A 23,284-nucleotide genomic window follows, 5' to 3' on the forward strand; every position below is an offset into this window, starting at 1 on the left:
GTCTTTAATGCAAAATATTTAATGGACTGGAGTATTGTGCATTTGCCACTGAACTGATGGAAAAGTGACTTGATTCAAAAGCTGAAAATCTTCGTTTTGAGGCAGTGTGTACTTAGCTGTATTTGTTTTAAGTTTTAGAAAAGGAGAGTAGTACATTAAGGGTGGGCATTGTCTGCTTTATTTTTGAGTGGTCTTTTAAAGAAAAGCCCTTAAATGGATTACAAAATTAGAATACTACCTTTATGTCTTCAACCTGAAAAGTTCTAGTCCTGATGCAAATACCAGTCCCCTCCTGTGCTCTGTTTGTTAGACTCTTACTAGCAATCCTATACAATGTTTAGCAAATCTGTCCCCTAGGTTTTTTTCTAAAAAATTCTAAATACCAGGCCTTTTTTTAGCTAAAAGTAAATAGAACAGCTCATCTCAGTGAAGTCTCTTGACAGTGTTTCCAGGTATACATATTTACAGGTCATTTAGGTTTCCATTTAGGAATGAGGAAGTTGGATTTAAACAATAACAAGAAGGCAAACAATGGTTTGGAGAGGAAATTTCAAGTAGACTTAAAATAACCTTAACACTGTCTACATGTGTGCTTTTAACTTCTCAATGTAGATTCCCTTCAAATGTGCCTGTTGTAGGAATGTTTTTAATTGACAATAACTTTCCACTTCCTTGCTGATTCTCTTATATCCCTCCTCCCAGGATTTGACAGTCATGAGAGTGGTATAATGCTAAACGTTCTCAAGACCATTTTTCATTTCCTTCCAAGGCCTGATTCTGGAAGGTTACAAACTAAAAACAATTTTATAAAGAGCCTTAGCATGCTGTCCAAGTCGTCTGGTCAACTTTTTTTTCAATTCCCATTTGCCTGGCTAATCAATCCTGTTCGTATTTAGGCCAGAGGAGCAGTGCAAAGTAACAGTGCTACTAACATTGCTTGTCCTTTGCATTCATACATGAGGGAGTAGAGGCATGGCTTAGAGGAAATAATACTGAACTAGATATGGTGTCCTTTATGAATCCATACATCAATATTTGGGGATGGAGATGTCAGTAATGTGCTGATCTGGAGGATGAGATGCTTCTGTTACTAATATTCAGTATCTGGCTTGCTGAAGGATGAGTTTTGCAGAGAAGCTGTACAAATTCGAAAGTTCAGACTTCCATAATGGAATGATTTGCAATTCCTTTTTTAAACATATCAAGCACTTACTAATCTGCTACAAAACAAACTGTGGTTTGCTCTGCCAAAGCTGGAAAGTTTCTGCAACTTGAATTTGACTTAAATCAGCCAGAGCCAAGGAGAAGGAATTAAAGGGATGCAATATGTAAGAATTTCTGAGGTGGGCTGAAATAGTATTTCCATTTCATACTTAACTGAAACTCAGTGTATAAATAGTTTTGAAGAAAACTCTTCAGAATCCAAGGGTGGCTATTCCTAGTACTATTATTCTTGTTGTGTTAGAGTACTATTGGAGTACTATAATTTCTATTATGTTGTTCCTCTAACTATTATGTTTGAGTAGCACAAAAGCTAAGAGGATTGGAGCTGATATATAAGTAATGAACTGGTACAGATGCAAGGCATGATGCACTTATTTACAACTGTCTTCTCACTCTTCCCACGACACAGAACAATACGAGTATGGCTGAAGAGAGACAGTGGACAATACTGGCCCAGCATCTATCACACCATGTCATGTAAGTACAATGCTGGAGATGGTAAGTGATGGCCAAGCATAGCATGGGTTTTGTACCTGTGCTATCTGTGGAATACCTCCTTCTCATTTCCCCAAGTGCTGGATTCACTTGATGATCTTGAATTTGGGAACTTTGCAGCAACTCTAGCTCAGACTTTAATTTGAAACTAGCTGCGTAGTGGGTGAGATCTAAGGCAGCATTCTGTCAGAGCCAGATCCTTCACCAGGTAAATCACTGTGTAGATCTGCAGCTGTAGATGTCTCAAATGCTGGCAAATAACTCGTCTGCTAAATAAGTGAGCTTTTCAAACCACTAGCTGAAAGTTCAGACATAAGAATACTCTCTTACTCCCTGCTTTCCAAGGTGTGCATCTTTTTTTTTCTGTTTGTTTTTTTTTTTTCTTTTCTTTTCCCCAGCATTTAAATTATTAAGAAAGCAATACTGAGTAACTGCTTCAGTGTTGAGTAGATCTTGAGCGTCAGTGTGCTTTTTCGATTTTGAAACATCACTCAGCCTGGTTGCTTTGCTATAACTTCTTTAATGTAGAGTTGCTGCCTAGACGCATACCACATATAAAAAGAGGGAATACAATGACAAAATAAAACGTCATACAAACAAAGGATAGTCTTTGGAATGACAATTTCTGCAGTAATTTGTATACAAATGTTAAATGAAAACCAAAGAATTGGACTGCTTGATGTTCTGTGTCTTTCATCTGCAGGCTGAGTAGCCTAGGGCTGAGATTAGAAATGCCAACTGTAATCTTTTTTTTTCTAATAGTTAGTCTAAATTACAGCAGTTGCTCCATTTGTCAATTTTCTAAATAGACTATTCAGGTTGTGCTCTAAAAAGGTTTATACAAAATAAAGTGTGCCTGTAGGTAGTTCCAAGGGATGGACTTGTCCTTATGCAGTATGACTGCTGTAATATTCCAGACTGTCCTGTCTGGCTTTAAATTTCTAAAAACACCTTCAAGTCCACATTTTCTGACGGTCTTGGAGAAGAAGGTGTTAGTTTAGAACACTGTATCCTTCTCATCCTTGTAATTTGCAAGTTTCATGAGGACATTCTTCAGTGAATTTTTTTTTGCAAACATTTCATTAGGACACTTTATTGTAATTTTGTTGTCATTGCTTTTCACATCTATTTTAGCTCTTAATTTCAAAAAGGGAAGTAGGTCTTTAGAGGTTTTCTGCTAAAAGAGATTGTATGTAATCTCAAAAACATGAGTCTCCTTAAAGTTGCAAATGTCGAGACATGATTCCCTATGAAGTTGATATGCAATTACATATTTCTGTCTAGCACTTTACTTTCTCTCATGATACAGTCCTCAAATGTAAAGAATGGAATATTGTTCTTGTATACAACTCAGGGCTCCATTTGAGATAATTTTAGTGAGCTCAAGTTCTTAAGCGTAACCAGCTGCAGATGCTGTTGCTGCTAGCTAAGCTTTCAGCCTGTGTAAAATTCCTCTTACTGACTTGCACCTTGTGGCAGGAAATCGTGTTTGCATATGGTTCCTAGCAGTATATCTGAGTTACTGTAGCAGTGTACCTTTCCTCGGCTTCACATATGGGAATTTAACTGTCTTACTAAGGGATGTTATCTATGCAAACTAATTTCTGTCAAGCTACTTAATCTTAAACGGCTTTTGTCCTGAGTGTAAGAATTGGTTTTAGTAAAAGTCATGTGCATCCTAATACCTTTATTTCAGTAACTGTAATGTGCTTGCTTTTTTTGACAGCACCATGTTCAGCCATGGCTTATCATCATGACAGCAGACGAATATTTGTAGGCCAGGACAATGGAGCTATCATGGTAAGTTGCTGTGACTTTTCTTCAGAATGTTGATTAGAATTGCTTAGATTGTCCGTGAGCACCAGGTGTTGCTGGCAGCTGATAATCTGTTTTCTTTCCCTTCTTTTTGGAATGCAGCTACTACTAAATGGCTGTACTTCTTGGCAGTTTACCTGAGATGTACACGGGAGGACTGCAAATAAACAAGGGTTCTTCTGGCTAGATGTGAGCCAGCTAGCCTCAAGAAGTCATTGAGTCATCAGTGTAACAGTGGACCCAGACAATTACACTTTGTCAAGGAATTATTTTGAGGAGTGCATTAAGCTGGGCAGAGGGCCATGGTGGTGCACCAACAGGGGTTGTGAATTGCAGCTAGCTTGCATCTGGCCAGAAGCATGGACCTGCCTGTATCTTGCCATGCATGTGTGTCTGGATTTTCTTGCTGCAGATCTTTTTTATGATGTGGAAATTTCAACACTAGCTCTAAAATTACAAGAGGCAGGGTTGGTTTCTGTTTTTTCTGGGAAGTCTTCCTTTGGTCTCTCTATACTCTTGCTGTAATTGTTCTCCCTTGCCTGGAGAGCAGATACATACAGCAGAACAGAAAGTGGGTCTGTATACTTCCCCTCTTTGCTTGGCAAAGGAGAGGAATCTTGTGACTCTCAGATGCTTTAATGGTTTCCCTTCTCTATGAAAATAAGGTCAAATAATAACTGTCCTGTAAGGAGCCAGGTTACTGCATGAGTGTCATAAATAGTGATTCCACTGATAACTACTGTGAATAGCCTACACAGCCCTACATAGAATAGTGATTCTAGTGATAAGTACTTGAACTTGTAAGCTGAGACTTTTAAAATTTCAGTAAGCCTAATGGATCAAATAGAGAATACTCTCACTTAAATCTGTCCATTTTGAAGCCTCAGATACGTAAATCCTAAATACTTCCAAGATACAGTTTTGTTTGTTCCTGCTGGGGACAAATGAGATCTTATCTCTTCCTATAATCTCCCTTCGGCAAACTGGGTTCTGAAAGGATGCTTCCTGCTGAAAATGTAGTTCACTAATAACCTTAATTTACAGTTGGTGTGTCAGTGTGCTATACTCCAGCCTGAGAAACTGCTAGTTTTTAGTGAGAGATATTGCTGCTATGCAAATTTTGGTCTGTGAGGTTACTGCTCTTTTTTGGGTATCAATATTGCTTATGTTACTGCGGCATCTTTTCTAATGGTTCCACTTTGCTTTTAGGAGTTTCATATTTCAGAGGACTTTAATAAGATGAACTTTGTGAAGACCTATCCAGGTAAACTGTTAACCAGTGTCTACACTAACGTTTGTGGGAAGGGGAGGCATCTAAAATGGTTGGGAAACTGGACACTGGCACAGATTAAGCAAGTCCAAATATGCTTTAAATGTGACTGACCTTCCAGTTGTCACTTAGTTGGGGATAACTGCCATAAGATAAATGTTCTGTTATTGAGTAATCCTCAGTCAGCTGAGTGAGTTGCAGTCATTGTCATTAAGTTCAGTACATCATTAGCCTGCGAGTGTAATGAGCCAGAACTACTGAGTTCAGATTTTGCTCTTCAAGTGGAGTAGTTATACTGCATGAATGTTAGGGTAAGAGCTTTCTAAAGGTGCATTTTGGTATTTGCAATTTCCGTCCTTACTTTCTGTAATCACTGGGCTTGGTTACTTCTAGCTGAAGATAAGAGTCCTTGCCTTCTCTGTCATCTTAAGAGAGCAATAGGGATGAAAAAGATCTTATTTTTCCAGTACGTGGGGAATGGGGATTGTTCTAATATTTATGGAGATGCTAATTTCAGCATTTGTCTGCACATCCTTAAAAGAAATACAAAACTCGATTGCTGGTTAAAATTGGGATATTAATGTGAAAGGCCTGAAGGAGACTCTTAAAGACTGCAGATTATGTAGCAAAACAAAGTGCAGTTTGTCTTATGACTCCCTGACACTGATAGAAGCAATGTTCTTGCTTAGGAGAAAAAGACCTTGTTCTTAATGCAACAAAACCCCCCTTTATCCTAAGGAAGATGACTTGACAAGTCAGTCAAGGGAAGTGTTTGCATCTTGCGGGGCAGGGGGAGCTTCTTTCTAATGCTCATGTAACTTCTTGCTTAGTGGCAGCATTCTAAACAAAGCTGGGTGGGATTTGGTTGCTGTTAGAGGTAGCAGTTTGAGTGCCGTGGACTAATACACTTTCAGGTGCTTAAAAGCTTGAATCTGAGCATAGCTCCCCTGGGGTCAGAAAAAGAGGCACTTAAAGAAAGCAATTAAGGTTTTTAGATGTGTTACGTTACTCCCCAGAAGTCCTGGCCTAACTAGAGGAAGCTGAGGGTTTGCCTACTACTTAACCAGAGCATCTTGGGTATCTGGGCTGAACTCAGCTTCTCTCTGTGTGGGAGAAAGGCTTAAATTAGCTGACGTTTCGTTCACTGAAGCTGTTCAGAAGGCAAATACCAAAGAGAACAATGCTAACCTTTTAATTCAGCCTAGAGGCAAGTATAATATGGTGGTAAAAATGTCTCCCTGGGGCATTGCTTATATGTTATCTTTAACCTCTGTCTCTCTGAATTAGAACATAAGAACACATCGCTTTTATTTTTAGGAAAAACTAGCTGGAATTTTTTTTTTTCCCACAGCTCATCAGAATCGAGTGTCTGCTATTACTTTCTGCCTGACATCAGAGTGGGTTATCAGCACGGGTCATGACAAGTGTATCAGTTGGATGTGCACCAGGAGTGGGAGTATGCTGGAGAGACATTACTTCACCTCTTGGGCTTCATGTCTACAGTACCCTTTGAAAAAATGATTGCTACCCTGAAACTGGAAGAGTACTTTGTTCCTTTAGCTCAGTTTGTTCCCTCCCTTTCATGTAAAAAGCTAGAGTGAAATCGTTTGAAAGTCTGCAAACCCTTATTCTGGTTAGATGTTGAATACCTTTATTTCTGTTAGCTGTTGTTGGATAGTAGAAGGGGATCTTGTGACCTTGAGTTACAGAAATCACAGTGTGTGCTAGTTCCTAATTTTGAGATGTTTGTCTGTAGCATCTTGTGGAAGTGCCTAGTAACTACCTATAGCCTGGCCGGTATACTTCCTAGGCAAGTCACTTTGTTCAACAGATGCCAGTGTGCATTTGAGTCCTTCTAGAGCGTAAAACGTCATGAAAACCTTTTGGACTGCTTTAATTTTTCTGTCTTTGTTCATGTTAATCATTTCTATCTTTAAGCTACAGAGTACATTGAAACTTTATTCATTACTAGTAGTGATTTGTCTGTGTGCAGTTTGCTTTCCTGCAAATTGCTTTTAACTGCAGCATTTGTAGCTTAAGAACTCTGGTTGTCTATTCAGCTCTAAGTACTTCAGGGCATTCTTTATCCTGTGTAAAAGACTTACAAACCCAGTAGCTTAAAATGTAGTTCATATATCGAAGCTTTGAGCATGAGTTAAATACTCTAAATTCTAGAACTGTTTTTTAGCACTTGTTAATGGTGGCAGTTCAGATGTGGCTGGACAGTAATTGGAGGTACCGGTCGGTGTATGAGGATTCATGGCAGTAATGTTGTAGAAGAGGTATGATTCAAAAGCTGAAAGAGGTCAACTACATCTCTTGAAAAAATAAAGACCTCTCTAGAATTGCTGTATACCTGTGTAGTGCTAAGAAACTAGGAGGAAAGCTAACTGCTTGGTTGCCAGCAGCATGTCAAGCCTTCCGAGGTCTCCCATCTGTGCAGACCCTGCTTTACTGACTGAAGAGCTGGCAGGTTTGTACTGTTGTACTGTTGCTCTTTTTTGCTGTCCTTGTTTTAGAGTTCAGGGGGGTTGTGTCCCACCAAACATTTCATGTACAGCTCGCCTCGGCTGAATGCAGCACAGAACTGGGTTAATACGGGGGGGGGGTGTTAGGAGGCTAGCTCACAGAACAGTCTGGTGCCTCTGAGCCTCACTATTTGAATTCAATGGGTTCTATAGCTAATGCTATTGCAAATAATGGAACATTTTATTATGAAAATGGAGAAAAGAATATGACCTTTTCTATCAAGATAAAAATAAATTTCCACTGAAGACCATGGCATTTGAAAATGCATTGTAATTGATCCTGCCTTTAGACTTCTGTTTGGAAGAACTAGCTTTCTCGTGTGTGTACTAGGTGCTTGGTCTCCCTATTGGGAGGTTCCTTAGGAGTTATTTGTTAACGATCCTATGTGTAAGCTTCTGAAAAACATAGCAGAGTGCCTATTCTTTACTGGATTAGTGGGAATAATGCTAGCCTGAACTTTCAAGATGAAGAAAGGATCACATGTTCAGGGACTTCGTGGATTTGTTGAAAGCAAATTGTTTATCTCAAGATTCTGAAGGCTTAAGAGATTTCAGAATGTCATCAAATGGCAAAACCTCTGCTTTTTCACTTATGGTGGTGGCCTTTTTGGTACACTGACTTTTTAAAGTTGATCTTTTCTGTTGCGTAGAATAGGCTACTTTGCTAGCTGCTGCTTGTGTTTTTGTGTGGCTCCAGGAGGACAGGCGAGTTTATCCGCAACTCTTGGGTTATGTGGTGTCAGCTCTATGGGCTTCTCATAGCTCTTGCTTATATCCTGAATAGCGAAAGTCTTGTAAGGGCAGCAAATGATCTAGTTCCATCCAGATCGCTGTGCTTTAGTTTCTGGAGACAGTAGTTACATAGAGATAAAAACTGAATATCAGAAAACTGTTATGATGTATAATGCTTTTGCCAAACATGCCACGTTGTTAATAGATCCCATGTTAGGATGTGGTGTGGCTTTTACGTCAGTGTTAAATGACAGAACCCTTTCTGAAATACAGTTCAGTCTTCGATACTGTGCTCAAGGACCTGCATCAGTAAACTTGAAAGTGCAGAGAACAGAACAAGAAATTAGATAGTCTCACCTTCTCAGTAGCTAGAACATTGGGAGTATACTTCTATTGTAAGGTAAACTAGCTGTGGAAGGTCAACATCCTTGTATCTTAGTTTTCCTATCCTGGGGGCATCAACTAGTATAACATGCTAGAAAACTACGAGTTTATAGGAGCAGATGCTAGGTAAGACCAAATGCCATCCAGTGTCCAGTGAGGTGCTCCTAATGGTAGCTCTGCACTGCAACAAGTAGCCTGAGGAGTTCTGGCATCTCTTGTAGAAGATTGAGTGTGTTCTCTAAATATCTGCTAGATATGGTCTCAATCTACTTGGCTTGCCTTAAACTAGGGGATGGATTATCTCATGGCTTCTCCAGTGGCTTTCTAAAACTTTTCTCACTTATTTTCCATACTGTCTTACTTGCACATGTAGGGAGGTGAAGAGAGGAATGAAAAAAGGTTTAACTATTACGGTCTCCAACCCCTTTAGAAGTAGTTATGTAAATATTTACATGGCATATTAAAATGTTCTTTTCCAATTTGTTTAGACTCTGTAGCTGACAGCTGTGCTATCTGTTTCAGTCCTGTAAAATACTCTTAAAAGCAATTGAGCCTTCTCCTTGACTGGGGTTCAGATACGATCATGAAACTCGGCATGCATTTGTTGGTGATTATTCTGGACAGATCACTCTCCTGAAGCTTGAGCAGAATACATGCTCAGTTATCACAACACTCAAAGGGCATGAAGGTAAAGTAACTCTTCCTCTTAATTCTACTTGACCCAAATTATAGTACCTCTTTGTAATACAATCAGGATGAGACATTCAGTTGGATATCTTGCCTCTTAAGGATAGATATTGGATTAATAACTAGTGCAGGGTAGTAGTTATCAAAAGCTGTTCAAGGCTGTACATATGACTGTCTCTTAAAGAACAGAGACATTCTTGCTGAGGGGAAATCTTTGCTTTATGAGTACTGACAGGTATTTTTATTATAGATGAAAAACAAAGGTAAATATATGCATTCAGTTAAACACAAGTTACCCACTAGATGGCCACCTTTAAAAACTTTAGTCTCCTTAACATTGAAAAGAAAGGATGAGGAAGTGTTAGTGTTTGGGGTTTTTTTGTTTGGTGTTTCTTGGGGTGGTTTTTTTGGGGTTTTTTTTTGTTGCTTGTTTGGTTTTTTTGTTTGTGTTGTTTTTTTTTTCCTCTGGAGACCTTGTAGTACTATAATAATACCTAAAGCAGCTTTAGCTACCCCCCAACCTAGATTCTAAAAAGCCACTTAATTCTTCCCAATGTAGACTTTGCTGTTCTGATCAGTCCTTATGAGACTCTAGTTCAGTTTCCTATGTTTAGCTGAAACTAAGCTATATGCAAGAAATCTAGAGAGCCTTTTAGAATCAAAACTGTCTAGTCAAAGACAAATGTCTCATCCTGTGTAGTATAGCTGAAGTCCTTATTATCAAATGAAGAACCAAGTAGTATGTAACATATGGAGCCACTGTCTGCTGCAACGAGTAAGGCAAGAATGCAAATCACAGAAGAATGTGTAATTTAATAATACGCTGAGAGAAATAAACGACTTAAAGTCTCTTCCCATGTGGTACTGGCAACTTTCAAATCAGCTAACTAGTTTGCATTTGGGTAGGGGTGGATTACTGGGTCATGAGTCTCTGTCCCACTGGCAAAGGCTGCCTTGTTTAATAGCTGTAAGTATAGAGTAGACTTTGTTAAAGCTGGGTAGACTCCTGATTTACCAATGACTGTAAAATGATAAAGCTGGTTTTGGATGTGGGAGGCAAATTGAGATTTTCAAATGATAGATGCCTCTTCTGCTTTCAAGCAGAATTTCAGATTATTTCAGTTAAGAGCAAAAGATTTTTCCTGCCCCCAGAGACTCCTTTACCTCTCTATGCTTTGCACTAGTCTGTGTTCAAATGCAACTCCTTGATAGATGTTATTGTTAGTCTGAAAGCAGTATGTCTCGACGTGGCACTATGTATAGTGCGTTTTCTATCTAGTGAATTGCGGTGGTCTTCCAAGCACAAACTTTGTCAGTGCTGTCCGCATAGCAGATACCTTTGGCTTATGTATAAGTTCCCTAAGGGGATTGTGATCCTCAAAGCAAGAATTGATCCAGTATAAAAGATGATGAAATTTGAGGGGCAGAAACAGGTTTTTCTTCAGTTGGTGTAACAGTAGCTACTTCATCTTTTTTCCTTTTTTTCTTTTTTTTTTTTTAAAAAAAAAAAAAAGGCAAAAAAGGTTTTGTAACCTTTTTTTTCCTTCACAGTATTTGTGTAATATTCTCAAGGCCTGGTAACTCTAAACTTAAATGGCATCTAGTTCTTATCTGAGTGCAGCTGTGTTTGCCAGACTTCAAAAGTCTGACTTCATCTTGTTTCCTTTCTAGCTCTTGCCTTACTGTGACTTCATAGGCAAGCAGTGTTTGCTTTGCAGTTTAAATGTTTTTTTAGTTGTCCTTCAACAGTCAGCTTCCAGAATTTTCCATATTTAACAGCCTACTCTGTGTAATGCTGAGATAATACTCAAACTGCCTTTTATCGTGCAGATGCTCACTGTTCTCTGAGACAACTTTTCCCAAATGGGTCAATGTGAAAACAGTATAGCCCTAAAGGAGGCAAGAAAAATCCCTTGCTCCAGAGAGCTGGAAAGGACTGATTTGGGCTGTAATTACCATTCATCTTGCTTTCAGGCTAACAAGGCTTTTGAGGACAACTGAGCAATGAAAGGATGCTTTAAAGGGAAGGATGTCTGTAAGGGAATAAAATGTTCCTGCAACTTCAAAACTATAGGTGGCATGAGTGACAAAATTACTTCTCCAGTCTCCTGTCTACATTACCATACATATGGGTTTAGTATAAGACTGCTACTGTCAGATGACTCATTTCTTTCTATGTCTGACTAACGAGGTGCACAGCCAGGTTGGGCCTTCTGAAATCTAGTTTTGTAATTTAGTACATAGTGGCCAGATTTGCTAACAGCAGTGAAACTGTCGCTTAGTTTCTTATTCCAACTATTTTAAGGTTGTAAATAGTTATGTAAGGGAGTTGGTTTACCTCTGAACACTGCTTGCTGTCCTGCAACCATGACCAAGCACCTTACTGTATACTTGTAGATACTAGTCTCTGCTTGGCAAGTTTTAATACTTTTCATCTTTCAAAGATCACATAGCAGCCTGCCACTTCTTAAAACCAACTACCTAAATGCAAGAAGCAGAGCTCGTAACTCAAACTTTCTGGCTTATGCTTTTCATCTAACTTTCTTCTTAGGGATATTTTGTTCTGTTGTCAGACGCTCTTTGCTTCTCTAGCAGGACTGTTATCTTGCTATTGCGTGCTGTACTTTGCCTTAAGGCTTTCCGTATCTCTTACTGTAGTAAGGGAGTACCTCAGGTTTCACTTTAATGACCCAGAAGAGCATCGTTGTGTTGGGGAGTGGCTCCCTTGGATCTAACTGCAGACCATTCTTTCCTAGGGAGTATTACTTCCCTGTGGTGGGATCCTGTTCAACGACTGCTCTTCTCAGGTGCCTCTGATCACAGCATTATCATGTGGGATATTGGTGGAAGGAAGGGGCGAACACTGCTGCTCCAGGGACATCAGTATGTAATGGTGTCTTATTTTTCCTTAATGTTCTGTAATGAACACAGAGTCCCAGGAAGACTAAATAGCATGGCAAGATATTTGAATCTTTGTGAATAATGAAGAAAACAACTTTTTGCAGACTCTGAGGACTTTGAGGGGGAAGAAGGATAAGCAGTACTATGAAACCATTACTGATAAATCTTTTTGGTTTTGCTCCTGTTTGTTATTTCTAAACCATGGGTAATGAGAACATAACATAAAAGTAGGTTATAGAAAGAGGTGGGTAAAAATCCTAAATCATCTTGCTTGGACTTTATGTAAAAGTTGCATGCTTGTGTATTGTAAATACTTCACTGAGTTGCCTGTGAGGGTGGGGCTAGAAACTTAATGTATAAGCATGTTCATGTACCCATGTAGAATAAGCTTCAAAATGTTCCTGTTCTCTGTCTCTTTCTATCAGTGAGGTGATAAACTGAATGGCTAAATTACAGGGGTGGTGTCTCGACTTCAGAAAAGCATGTCACATCTCCACTGTTCTGTGGACTAGGTAGTTAGTTGTCTGTATTAATCAACTCTTTATTTTTACAGAGACACAACACTAACAGCCATTTTTAAATCTAGGGCCTTAATTCAGTCTGACAGGCAGTTCACCACTGAAGATATATTCTACTTAGAAATGCAGTGGTAGTAGAGATCTTCTTTATGTTTAAAGATGTATTTGTATAGTGCATTCTCCTCTTGTCTAATTCCATAGATGCCTCCATCCACCTTTGATCAAGACTGATAGCCTTAGCCCTAGAACTCTTGTTAAATCTTGAGGATTTAGTTTTATGGCTAAAGAACTAATAATAGAATACTAGTTACAAAAAAGTAACTGAAGTCAGTGACTGGAGGACTTTATACTGCTGTTACTGCTGCATCATGTGTCCTGGTGAAGACTTGTAACACTGTTAGTTTCTCTTCAAACCTCACACTTAGCATCAAACTTCATACTGAATGAGAAAGTAAGTTCTTCTGTGAAGCAGAATGGCTTTTTAAATTCAACTTAGATGTTGCAAAGCAGTCTAATACTGTTGAGATCCTTTGTTTAGTTTCTTAGGGTAGACTTTAATTTTTCCATTACTTTATTTAGGATTAAACTGTTTTATTGGTGAATGCATGCTTTGCTTTGCAGCTACAGACTTACTTATTGTGATTTGTTAGCAAAGGTGGAAGCTCTGTCTGTTTCCTAACTGTATCTTGAAACAAATGTTTCTCTTTATTTTTCCAGTTGTCTCTGTTTTGACAACTGGCTCTCCTTGCCAACACAGAAGAGTATTTGCACGCACGCTCTGAGCCAGTTGACACTCAGCTCACTGTCAATGCTTGCTGCCAGCAAATGTTAACGTGGAACTATTCCTCTGGTATTCTGGTCAAGCCTGTAAGAACACTGTTCTAGGCAACATCCTGATGCTAGAGTAGTGCTTAGGTAACAGCATCTGTTCACTCATCTTCATAGCTCTACTTAGTAGACTTAGCAAAGTGTTTGGAAATCAGTTTTGGCTTCGTAGGTAGATTTACAAGGATAAGTCAGGGTTTGCTGGGAAACTAAACTTTGTTTAAATACCTATGGGTAAATAGTGTTCACTTTGTTTGCAGTGACAAGGTGCAGGCTATCTGTTACATCCAGCTGACACGACAGCTGGTATCTTGTTCAGCTGATGGGGGAATTGCTGTTTGGAACATGGATATCAGCCGAGAAGAGGTAAGATCATGTCCTAGGTCAAAGATTTTTTTTTTTTTTTTTTCCCTTTTCAGAGGCTGATGTGGCTTTGCTTAGTCACTTCTGCAGGCTGTTTTCCTCACATTGCCTCAGACTTTAAGGCTGAAAGATATTAAAACCTGCTCTGTTCTAGTGGCTGTCCATACTGCATTGTAGTAGATGGATTTCCAGGACAGGAGAAGTGCAGGACAGGCTTGGGACTGCTTAGAGTCTTATCTCAGTGAGACAACAGCTTCACTGGAATGGCTACAGTCCTTGCTGCTGGAACACTCTAAAGGAGGCAAGCTTTTGCAGTAAAGAAACTAATGGACTGTGCTTCAACAGTCTTGAAATAAGTTCTCAACTCATGTGAAAGCAGGTAAAGAAGTGAGATGCTGTTTTTGAGATTCTTTCTGCATCAGTTCATATCCATCATAGGAGCTGAAAAGATGTATATTACTATTATCTTTGGTTAAACCATAATTATAGGAGTTAGCTTTGGTTGCCTCCATAAAACAGTATTTAAGGCTCAGCCTTCCTTGCCCTGTTGCTTTTCCTTAAATGCAAGTGTCGTCATTAAGAACTGTTTTATGACATGTGTTGAGCTGTCACCTTAAACACACTGACTGCTGTATGTGATGCTCCTAACATTTTCAGCATGATGATCTCTCTTCAAAATTTCTGTGATATTATGAAGCTTTGTAGCTGCAAGGAATTGACTTAAAATATAACTGGGAAAACAAGACGTGGCTGTTTCTCTTCTGGATCTGCACACATTAATTACGGGATCTTCTAAATAATAGACAGTTTTAATACAATTAAAATAATATGGTTAACTTAGAACAGCTGTGATGTTGCAGAACTCATTGGAAAAACATAAACAAGCCCAATCCAAAAGTGAAGAAACTAAATGTTTGAAGAATGATGAACATACTGCCTCTGAGGCATTAGCTAGCAAGTCATGTTATAGGGTATCTTCAAATATGCACTAATGCACATAAGACTAGAAGACAGACTTTTGATTAGAAGGAATGGTAACTCCACTCACAGCTGTACTATTGATCTTGGGCAGTTCCAACTGTATGTTGGTAATAGTGTTGGTAGTGCTGACAGGTTTTTACCTGCTTTTTAATGCCTGAAATTAAGATGAAAAGAACAGGAAGATATCCTGTTTTGCTGTTAGAGGCAGCGAGAAAGTGGATTGTCTTTTCAAAAATGCTATTAAGTGAAAACTGCTATTGTAAGTAACTGAAAGAAACAATATGAAACATCTCACTTGGTGGAGAAGCGACTCATTTCCTCTACTCTCCTCCCCACCCCCAACATTGGACTTGTTACTACCCTTTACAATATTTTCCACTAGCATGGAGGAAGGAAGGGGATGCAATCAAGGTTGAAGATGTAGGAACTGGATATTTGGTATTAATAAATATTCATGGTGAGATGGTGGTGCAACTGCCAATACTATTGTTTTATTACTATCAACAATGGATGTAAGTGAATTGAGGAGAAAAGCTTCTTTATTGTTCTGGCTTTCCTCCTGTCTGGTTTCAGGGAGACTCCCCCATCAGATGTATAAAGTTGTATAGAATTATACATGTTCTAATTCAATTCTTTGTACTAAAAATATTGTGCATCTCTTTCTATCCCTTACAAGGATGCTCAGTTAAAGTATCTGAGAGTGTTGAAATGTGTGAAAGCTCTAACTATTTTCATTTGGCCTAGTCCATTTATGGCAGGAAAAATATGTGGGTGGGAGAAGGGATGCTTAATGAAGATGTGGGCAGGATGGAAATGCAGATGGGTTCTTAATTATTTCAAACCGCAATCCTAGGGAAGCGGAAAAGAGATTTATTTCCAGAATTTGCTTCTGGACCCTGCCTCTTAGAGGGGATGACTGCTTCATAGCTCCTACAACTTGGATTACACTAGCCCTTAAAAATCATCTAGGCAACCAGAGCAGCAGTCTTTGAATGCCTGCAGCAAGTTTAATAACTTAGATGTTTGAATTAGTTTTCTTATTAAGGCAGTTACATAACATACTGCTGTGGGCTTAAAAAATGTAGGAGGTGTGTAGGTAACAAAGAACTGTAGTCTTGGGTTTGGGAGTTTTTGTACTAAACTTCCTATGTACTGTACCCTAGGCAATCTATTGTTGTAATGTCCAGAGCTGAGGCAGGGCATCTTTCCAAGTAAAACTTTTCTTTGGGTTCTTAAAACAAACTTCCTTGGCTGTCATATGAGGAAAAAATAATTCTGATTGTTTGCATCTCTTGCTCTTTTGTAGGCTCCTCAATGGCTAGAAAGTGATTCCTGTCAGAAGTGTGAACAACCTTTCTTCTGGAATATAAAGCAAATGTGGGACACAAAGACATTAGGGTTGAGACAGGTGAGATCGCTGGTTTTAGTGCTTAGCTGTACTTCAGCACTTAAGCAAAATGCAAACAGAAAACCACTAAAGCTGTTAGATCTTTTGAACTGTTGGTATTTTTGCTGCTTTGAAGTGAGGGTTTATTGAGAGGTCACAGCTTCTAGGTAGTGCTAAGAAATTTCCAAATTTTATGGAAAGTGTTGCATCAAACTTCTGTCACGGGGCAAAGCAGGCTCTGGGGGGAGTGCTCAGTTGGATTTCTCTGAATATTTCTGTGCACTAGAGCTGTGGACAGCTAATCCTCAAGTGTTGTGTAAAGTGGCACACAGTGCCCCATAACTGAGCACATTGCAGCCTAACATGTTGTAGGGTACTCAGTTCAGTGAAGCAGTGATAGCCTTGCTCTTAATGGGCTGGAATGTGAAAGCTTTCCAGATAGCTTTCTTTTTGGAGGGACTGGACAGGCACCAAGACACTGATCTGTTTCTGGCTTTCTTAGACTGTTACTTCCTTGGTTGCTTGTTCAACCCTCTTTTTTTCCCTGCTCCCAGAAGGAGCTTGCAAAAGGAGAAGAGGATGGACAGGGAGAATATGGAGGTAAACCCATTAATGGCCAAGACAACTGTTCAGAACTCCAGAGTCCAAAGACCAAGGTCTTTGGTTGAAGTAACAGAAGACTTCCTAACAGGTTGCTTCCTAGCAGATTGCAAAACAGAAGCTTTTTTGTTGTTTTTTGTTGTTACCACTTGGTAAGGTGGTCAAGTGGCACAATATAGTGATTTGTTTGTTTGTTTTCTTCTTCTTCCATGAAGCACCATTGCAGAAAATGTGGGCAAGCAGTGTGTGGCAAGTGCAGTACCAAACGGTCAAGTTACCCAATCATGGGATTTGAGTTCCAGGTCCGTGTCTGTGATTCCTGTTTTGAGTCAATCAAGGATGAAGAGTGAGTATTAAGGAGTAATAAATTAAAGTAATACTGCTGAGGTGCAGAAACACTTGTGCTTGCTCCACATCCACACACAATGCTACACAAACATGCCAAGCTGACTGTCTGCTAATAGACCACTTTTGCCTTGGGCACTCAAAGCACTACAATGGCAGAGATCCCTCAGCTGGCTTTGCAGGCTGATTTGGGTCAGATGTGGTATTACAACTTTTTTATCCATTTTATTTCTTCTTTTCCATGAGCCGAGATCTAGAGTTGAAACATATTTGCCTCAAGATTTCTGTTTAGGTAAAGACTATTGATTGCACTTAAAATTGCTAAATGGGTGTCTGACAATGCATCACAGCTGCCAGGATGTATATGCATTAGTTCATGTACACTTACTGAAAACTGTTTCTACGGGAATATTCTTCACAGCCCAACATTATTTTCCCCATGCAAGCAAATTGGGTTAAACATCATTTGCTGTCTCATTAAACTCTTCTTAGCAATGAGGGAACCCCATTTTTTATCTTTATATGAACAGCACTTCACTGTTCACTGTCTTGTCACCTCCTTGGACACCTGGAGTGCTAAATGACCACAGTAATCAGATGCCAGTTTTGGGGGTGTTTGTTTTGTTGTTTGTTGGGTTTTTTGTTGGTGGGGTTTTTTGGTTTTGTTTTTTTGAAAAAGGGAGGTGCTGTGCCCTAGTTGACTCACTATAACCAGCAGGAAAAAATGTAGCTGAGCTTGACTTTATAACCAAGAGTACAATTATTTACTAATGCAGTGTCCCACTTCTGCTCTAGTATTATTAACAGTCAGGCTGCAGAAGGCCAGGAAATGTCACACCTGTACAACTACACAAGCAATGCCTTGGCATGACTTGCTAATTTAATTCTGTCCCCTTTAATATAGCACTGCAGTTCTCAGGACTGATTTATTGGTACTTGAGCAATTTAATTTTCTTGTAAGTTTATTTTGCACTGCTATAACGATGCCATCAAGCTTCATCTGATGGTTGGCTTTCATCTGAATTGTTCTTGTGCAGCCGTACTTCCTTGGCAACGTTTCATGAAGGAAAACACAACATTTCACACATGTCCATGGACATCTCCAGAGGGCTAATGGTGACTTGTGGGAGCGACCGGATTGTGAAGGTATTTGTGTCCCTCTTTCCTGCATTTATTAGAGATATTTAATAGAGAACTTATGTTTGTATGTACTTTTTTCTTTCTGACAACTGTTGCTACAAAGCTAACTGTTGTGAGCAGCAAAAATCATATTTGTTGCAGACTGTTCTTCCTGCAGCTGGATGAGGAAATGATGCATAACTCCACTGTATGGAGTCTAGCTGTCAGAACTGGTTACCGTTGGTGTCCTTTGGACAAACAAAGCAGGCACCAGCAGTAAGAGAATCTGCTAGCGGCCTTAAAGACACAGACATGATGAAATGTGCAGGCTTCCTTTACTCTGAGCTCCCTGGCTTCTTGGAGCATTGCCACTAAAAGCCCTGGTTATAAGACAGTGACATGGAAATCGGACTGATGTAGGATCTTGCTGTGCTTAAGCTATACATCCGCCATGCATATCAGAACTGAGATTATTCCAGTCTGTCCGTTGTTTTCTGTAAGCATGTTTATAACAAAACGCATAGCACTTTTTAAAACAGACCTACAGAGGACTGCTAGAAGACTCTCTTGAGCCCTAGAGTTTGGCTTTTGGTTTGTAAGGCTGGTATAACTCCTTATGACTTTTTCCTCAAGTACAGTTTAAACAGGATTTGTTACCTTGTGTCCAGGGAGGTCTTTATGCTTGCTTCTATGCCTCTTACAGAAATACCTCTTAGGTCTTATAATAATGCTATGTAATTCTCCACAATATTTTCTTCCAGATCTGGGACATGACGCCAGTAGTTGGTTGCAGCCTCGCAACTGGCTTCTCTTCACGCTGATCTCATACCTGACAGGTTTATGCACCTTATGTACAGCAATATGCACCGAATGAATGGAATCCTTCTTAAGAATATTACCACAAACACTGGTTGCTTGATTCTTCTCCTGCTGCTGTTCCAGGATGGACAGTCACCTTTGTAGAGCACGGTTTTTCTGTTGGGCTCACCAGAAATCTCCTTGGTGCGGAAGTGCAGTTTTGCAGCCTCTTGGACTAATGTAAAATGGCTTACCTGCAATATGACACCTTGATGAAAGGACCTGTTGTTTTTCAGTTTACATATGTAGTGTTAACAATGTGCTATCTCTGCTGATATATCTTGTACAGATACCTTGTAGCTAAACCATTATCAGAGTAAAATGAGTGTAGTAAATCCAATTTGTGCAAATAGTAAAATAACTTATTCTCTCTTCCAAAAAGCAGTTCTGTAGAAATACTTTTGAGCAGTCACTGTCTAAACTGCCTCCAAAAGGTATGTTGGTTATTCCTATGGAAGGAGGAGATACTTCAAAGTGGCAGGTAGCTTCTTTCAGATGAGATAGTAAAAGAACCTTTGATCACACAAGATTTCCTTTATTGGCTTTCTTAGTGTTTGTCTTCAAGTTCAGTTATTAGTGAAATCACTTTTGTGGGACAACTGTTCTGTTTAGGTAGCTGGTGAGTCTTCGAACAATGCTAGGCTCTTTAAGCAGCGTTTTAGCATAGCTAATAAACCTCTGTAGTTCTTTCGAAAATGTGCAGCCCAGCTACTCTACTTTAAAGACAGGCTGTAGGTATGAGCCGTATACTTTGACAACTCTATAAAGCTGTTAGAATGGGAAGCTAAGCAAATCTGCCTTGTTAAATGTAATGGCTGAGAAAAAATGGCCAGCTAAATTTTAGAGACTTTTTCCTGTGGAAAGGCTGATGTTTCTTTAATCGTAGGGAACCTGTCTCTGCTAAAGTGCAGCATAAATTAAAATACTGCCTTGGTGTTGCTTAAAACAGATAAATACTGAGCAATAATTACTGAGGTACAAAACAGCTACTTTTTTCCCTGCACCTAGGTTTGTTAATCCTGAGATATCTATATTGATCCTTTCCTGTTTCAAAGCTGAGAAGTATGAAGAAGAGCTGGGAGGCTTTTATGACTGTGCAGTTGGCACGTACAGGAAATAACTAGTGAGATGTTGTCAATAAATTGGTCTGTCAGTGTGAATTTCCTACACTTGAACACTGTAAGGAGAACTTATTTTGAAACTTTGAAAGCTAAGGTAATATGTCACAGAGTTTAAGCTTGGAGCTGTTTAGATTTGTCTGAAAACATGCCTATGTGTGAGGACAAAAAATGTGGGTAGGTCAGCTGGCCCACGATAGGTGGTGTTGCACAACTATCAAAGGTAATAGGCTCTTTCTGGCAGAGGACTTAAGGGTTAGACTGTCTTTATTTACAGTAACAGTCAAGTGGTGCTATGAGTGTTAGTGAATTCAAGTCCTAGGTGTGTAACTTGACACTAATAACCTGCATTGGACCATGCTGTAGGCTGAAATAGATGAAGATCATGGTATTGTTAACACGTCATGATTCACTTGCATTTTAAGCCAGAAAGCTGATAGTCTCTGAAGGGCATTAGAATCCAGAATATGTTAGCTACTGTTATTTTCGATCTGGCTTTGTCTACCTTTCCATGGGCCTTCTGTGAAAGTTTTGCGAAGAGTCTTTTAATTTGCTAGGCTTATTGGGCCACCAAAGAATAAACAAATCTCTCTTTTGTGGAATCCCAAAACTTGTCTTGCCTTCAATTCGGGATTTAGCTCTTGTCACACTGATTTGATTCATCCCTTGCTATATGCTGTATAGCCTACGTTTTTTGTGAAGGCTATTGAGAGAAAATCAGCTTGTACTGGAAAAAAGTTGCAGCTTTCTGCTTTGAAGGCTTTCACCCTTGTAAATTAAGAAGGAAACTGAATGGTTGAAGGGGCGAATAAGCCCCGATAATGCTCTGTATTCACTTTCAGACTTCTTTGTATCTGGCTCTGGAAGAGAATGGAAACCTCCTTCCTCGCAGCGTGTAAGGCAGAACATAAGTTACATTGCTAGAACTGTTTAAGATCCTACTGTGGTAGGTAAGGAGGATCTAGGGTCATGAGTTAAGCTGGGAGATTGATGTAGATATGGGATGAATAGCATATTTTTCAAACCAGACGTTTTGAAACTTACACTAATGATACTGAGGTGTAACTCCTTTGCGGCTAGCACTCCTGAGCTTCAGCTTTTTTAGTTCTGATTAGTCAACGTGCCCCCTGCTCAGCATGCAGCTCCCCCCCCTTCCCTGTGAATACCTCCTCTGCTTCTTTGCATTACGGTTTTGCCACTAGATAATATATTCTCTACTACATATTGTTAAACCTAAGGAATCTATTTTCTATAATTGATATACTTAAAGATAGTGTCAGTTCAGATATAATGACAATTATAGCTGCTAAATCATTAACCCATTTAAATATACTCTTGGTGTTGAATGAGTAATGCTTACAAACCACTAAAGAGATAGTGTTTTTGTTTATAAACAACTATTTTGAAGGCACATACTCTCTCATGAAACTGAACATACTATGTTCATACTATGTCAGCTCAAGTGTGCAATTACTGAGAAGGCTTGATTTGAAGCATTACTAATCTCTCTTGTGTAACCTCCTTCATTGAGGCAGGGAAGGGGAGCAAAGGGTACTAATATGTGCTAATTCTTTACTAGTTGTATTTCTGTACCCTGCATAGTTAAGAGATACTATATAAATCTGTCCCTTGCTCCTTCTTGTCTGTTTTTTAAACTTTGATTACATGTACAATAAAATATTTCTTGATATTCACTTAGTCTATTTGGATGATCCATCTTTTCTTCCATTCTGTGAATGCACAAGCCCCACTGCATGCTCTTGCTCCTCTACATGGCCCATATCCAAATTCTAGGTTGGAGGGAGAGCCTGTCAGATGTGTTGTGTTGGAGCTGAACAAGCTGCAGCAATGGGGTTAAAGGCCCATGATGAACCAGTGAGCTGAGAGACAAACAACTGCTGCGTGGTCCCAGCTAGGCATGTATAACCCTATCCTGTGTCCTGCTTGCCAGCTCGTGTAGACCTCTTCTCTGGTTCATCTGGTTCCCCTTCAGAGGTCTGCAAAGGTTCTTACAACATAGAGTATCAGAGGATCAACCCTGTCCCTGAGATCCCTTGGACTTGTCTGAGGTATTAGAGAAATATTCATCCTCATGGGATGAGGAGAGTCTACCCTATGATAGATACAGAGGACGCAAACTGCAGCCACAGGAGGTGGTTATACTTGTCTCATGATACTTTCTCACAGAGGAAGGATGGGGACAAGCTGGGAAGTATCCTTGTTACTCAGCCTTCGCAGGCTCAAATGCAGCACTGGCTGGCCTGGTAACACTTGGAACGCCTGAATGTTGGCCTGTCAACACGTGCTGTAGCTCACAGCTCCCTAGGGTATTCAGGAGCAATAGAAGGAATCTGAAAGGGTTTCACAAATTCTTTCCACCTCTGAAGGGTGGCTGAGTACACTGTGTGGTATATAATACTCTAATTTTATTGGTTTTTAAGATTTTGATCAGCTTAAACTTCCCACCTTTCCCAAGGCAAAATACCCTGTTCTCTAGTTCCAAGAAAAACTTGACTGGAAACAATGAAGCTGTTACTGATCTGTAGTCAGAAAAACCTGTTCAGACATCTGTGAGGACCATCTTATTAGGATGTTTTAAATAAGGCATATGAACTCTAGATTAGTTAACTTTGAAAATGTTTGAGAACTGCAAATGGTGTCCTTGTAGTGAAAGCACTAAAATACACGTATTGTTTTTCTAAATGAGAATGCGTAGTTGATCACTTCTCACACTCCTTCTGTCGCAAACGTCATTTAAATTTCAGATAAGCTGTGTGGCAGGTCTTAGCAATGAGGTTTTTGGTGTGGTGTTGAGTTTACTCATTGGAGAGATTTAGAATACACTAGATGCAGGAAAGGGACAGATTTTTATGTTGATCAGATTTACTACTACATACTTCAGAAGGAAAGCTCTCTAAGGTTTTTTTGTCTCCGTAGACGAAGTCTTCAGTGCTGAATGACCTGGCTAACAGTGAAATACCATGATCAAGCTACAGAAAGTGATGATTTCTGCCAGCTTAACATTTAAAAAAATTTTTTTGTCATCAAATAACCATCTTTCAGTGAGTTGCAACGTGGCTTTTGAAGGCTTTCTCTGCTGCTTGCATGGGTATAAGGCAAGCCTTCACAATGAT

General features: G+C 39.5%; 1 protein-coding gene across 1 annotated transcript in view; it reads left to right on the forward strand.

Moving 5' to 3' along the window:
• The window catches only part of WDFY1 (WD repeat and FYVE domain containing 1), a 28,411-nt gene extending 6,567 nt beyond the window's left edge, over positions 1–21,844 (forward strand). The window contains exons 2-12 of the mRNA XM_087738543.1: positions 1,634–1,701; positions 3,446–3,519; positions 4,744–4,798; positions 6,156–6,306; positions 9,024–9,136; positions 11,892–12,018; positions 13,640–13,745; positions 16,030–16,131; positions 16,926–17,056; positions 18,093–18,201; positions 18,936–21,844. Coding sequence (XP_087594669.1) covers positions 1,634–1,701; positions 3,446–3,519; positions 4,744–4,798; positions 6,156–6,306; positions 9,024–9,136; positions 11,892–12,018; positions 13,640–13,745; positions 16,030–16,131; positions 16,926–17,056; positions 18,093–18,201; positions 18,936–18,995 — 1,096 coding nt within the window. The 3' untranslated portion in view covers positions 18,996–21,844. The remainder of the gene's footprint in view (positions 1–1,633; positions 1,702–3,445; positions 3,520–4,743; positions 4,799–6,155; positions 6,307–9,023; positions 9,137–11,891; positions 12,019–13,639; positions 13,746–16,029; positions 16,132–16,925; positions 17,057–18,092; positions 18,202–18,935) is intronic.
• Positions 21,845–23,284: the final 1,440 nt, after the last annotated feature.

Source organism: Nipponia nippon, unplaced genomic scaffold (assembly GCF_047370975.1).
Source record: "Nipponia nippon isolate SJK-2023a ecotype South Korea unplaced genomic scaffold, ASM4737097v1 scaffold_7, whole genome shotgun sequence".
NCBI lineage: Eukaryota > Metazoa > Chordata > Aves > Pelecaniformes > Threskiornithidae > Nipponia > Nipponia nippon.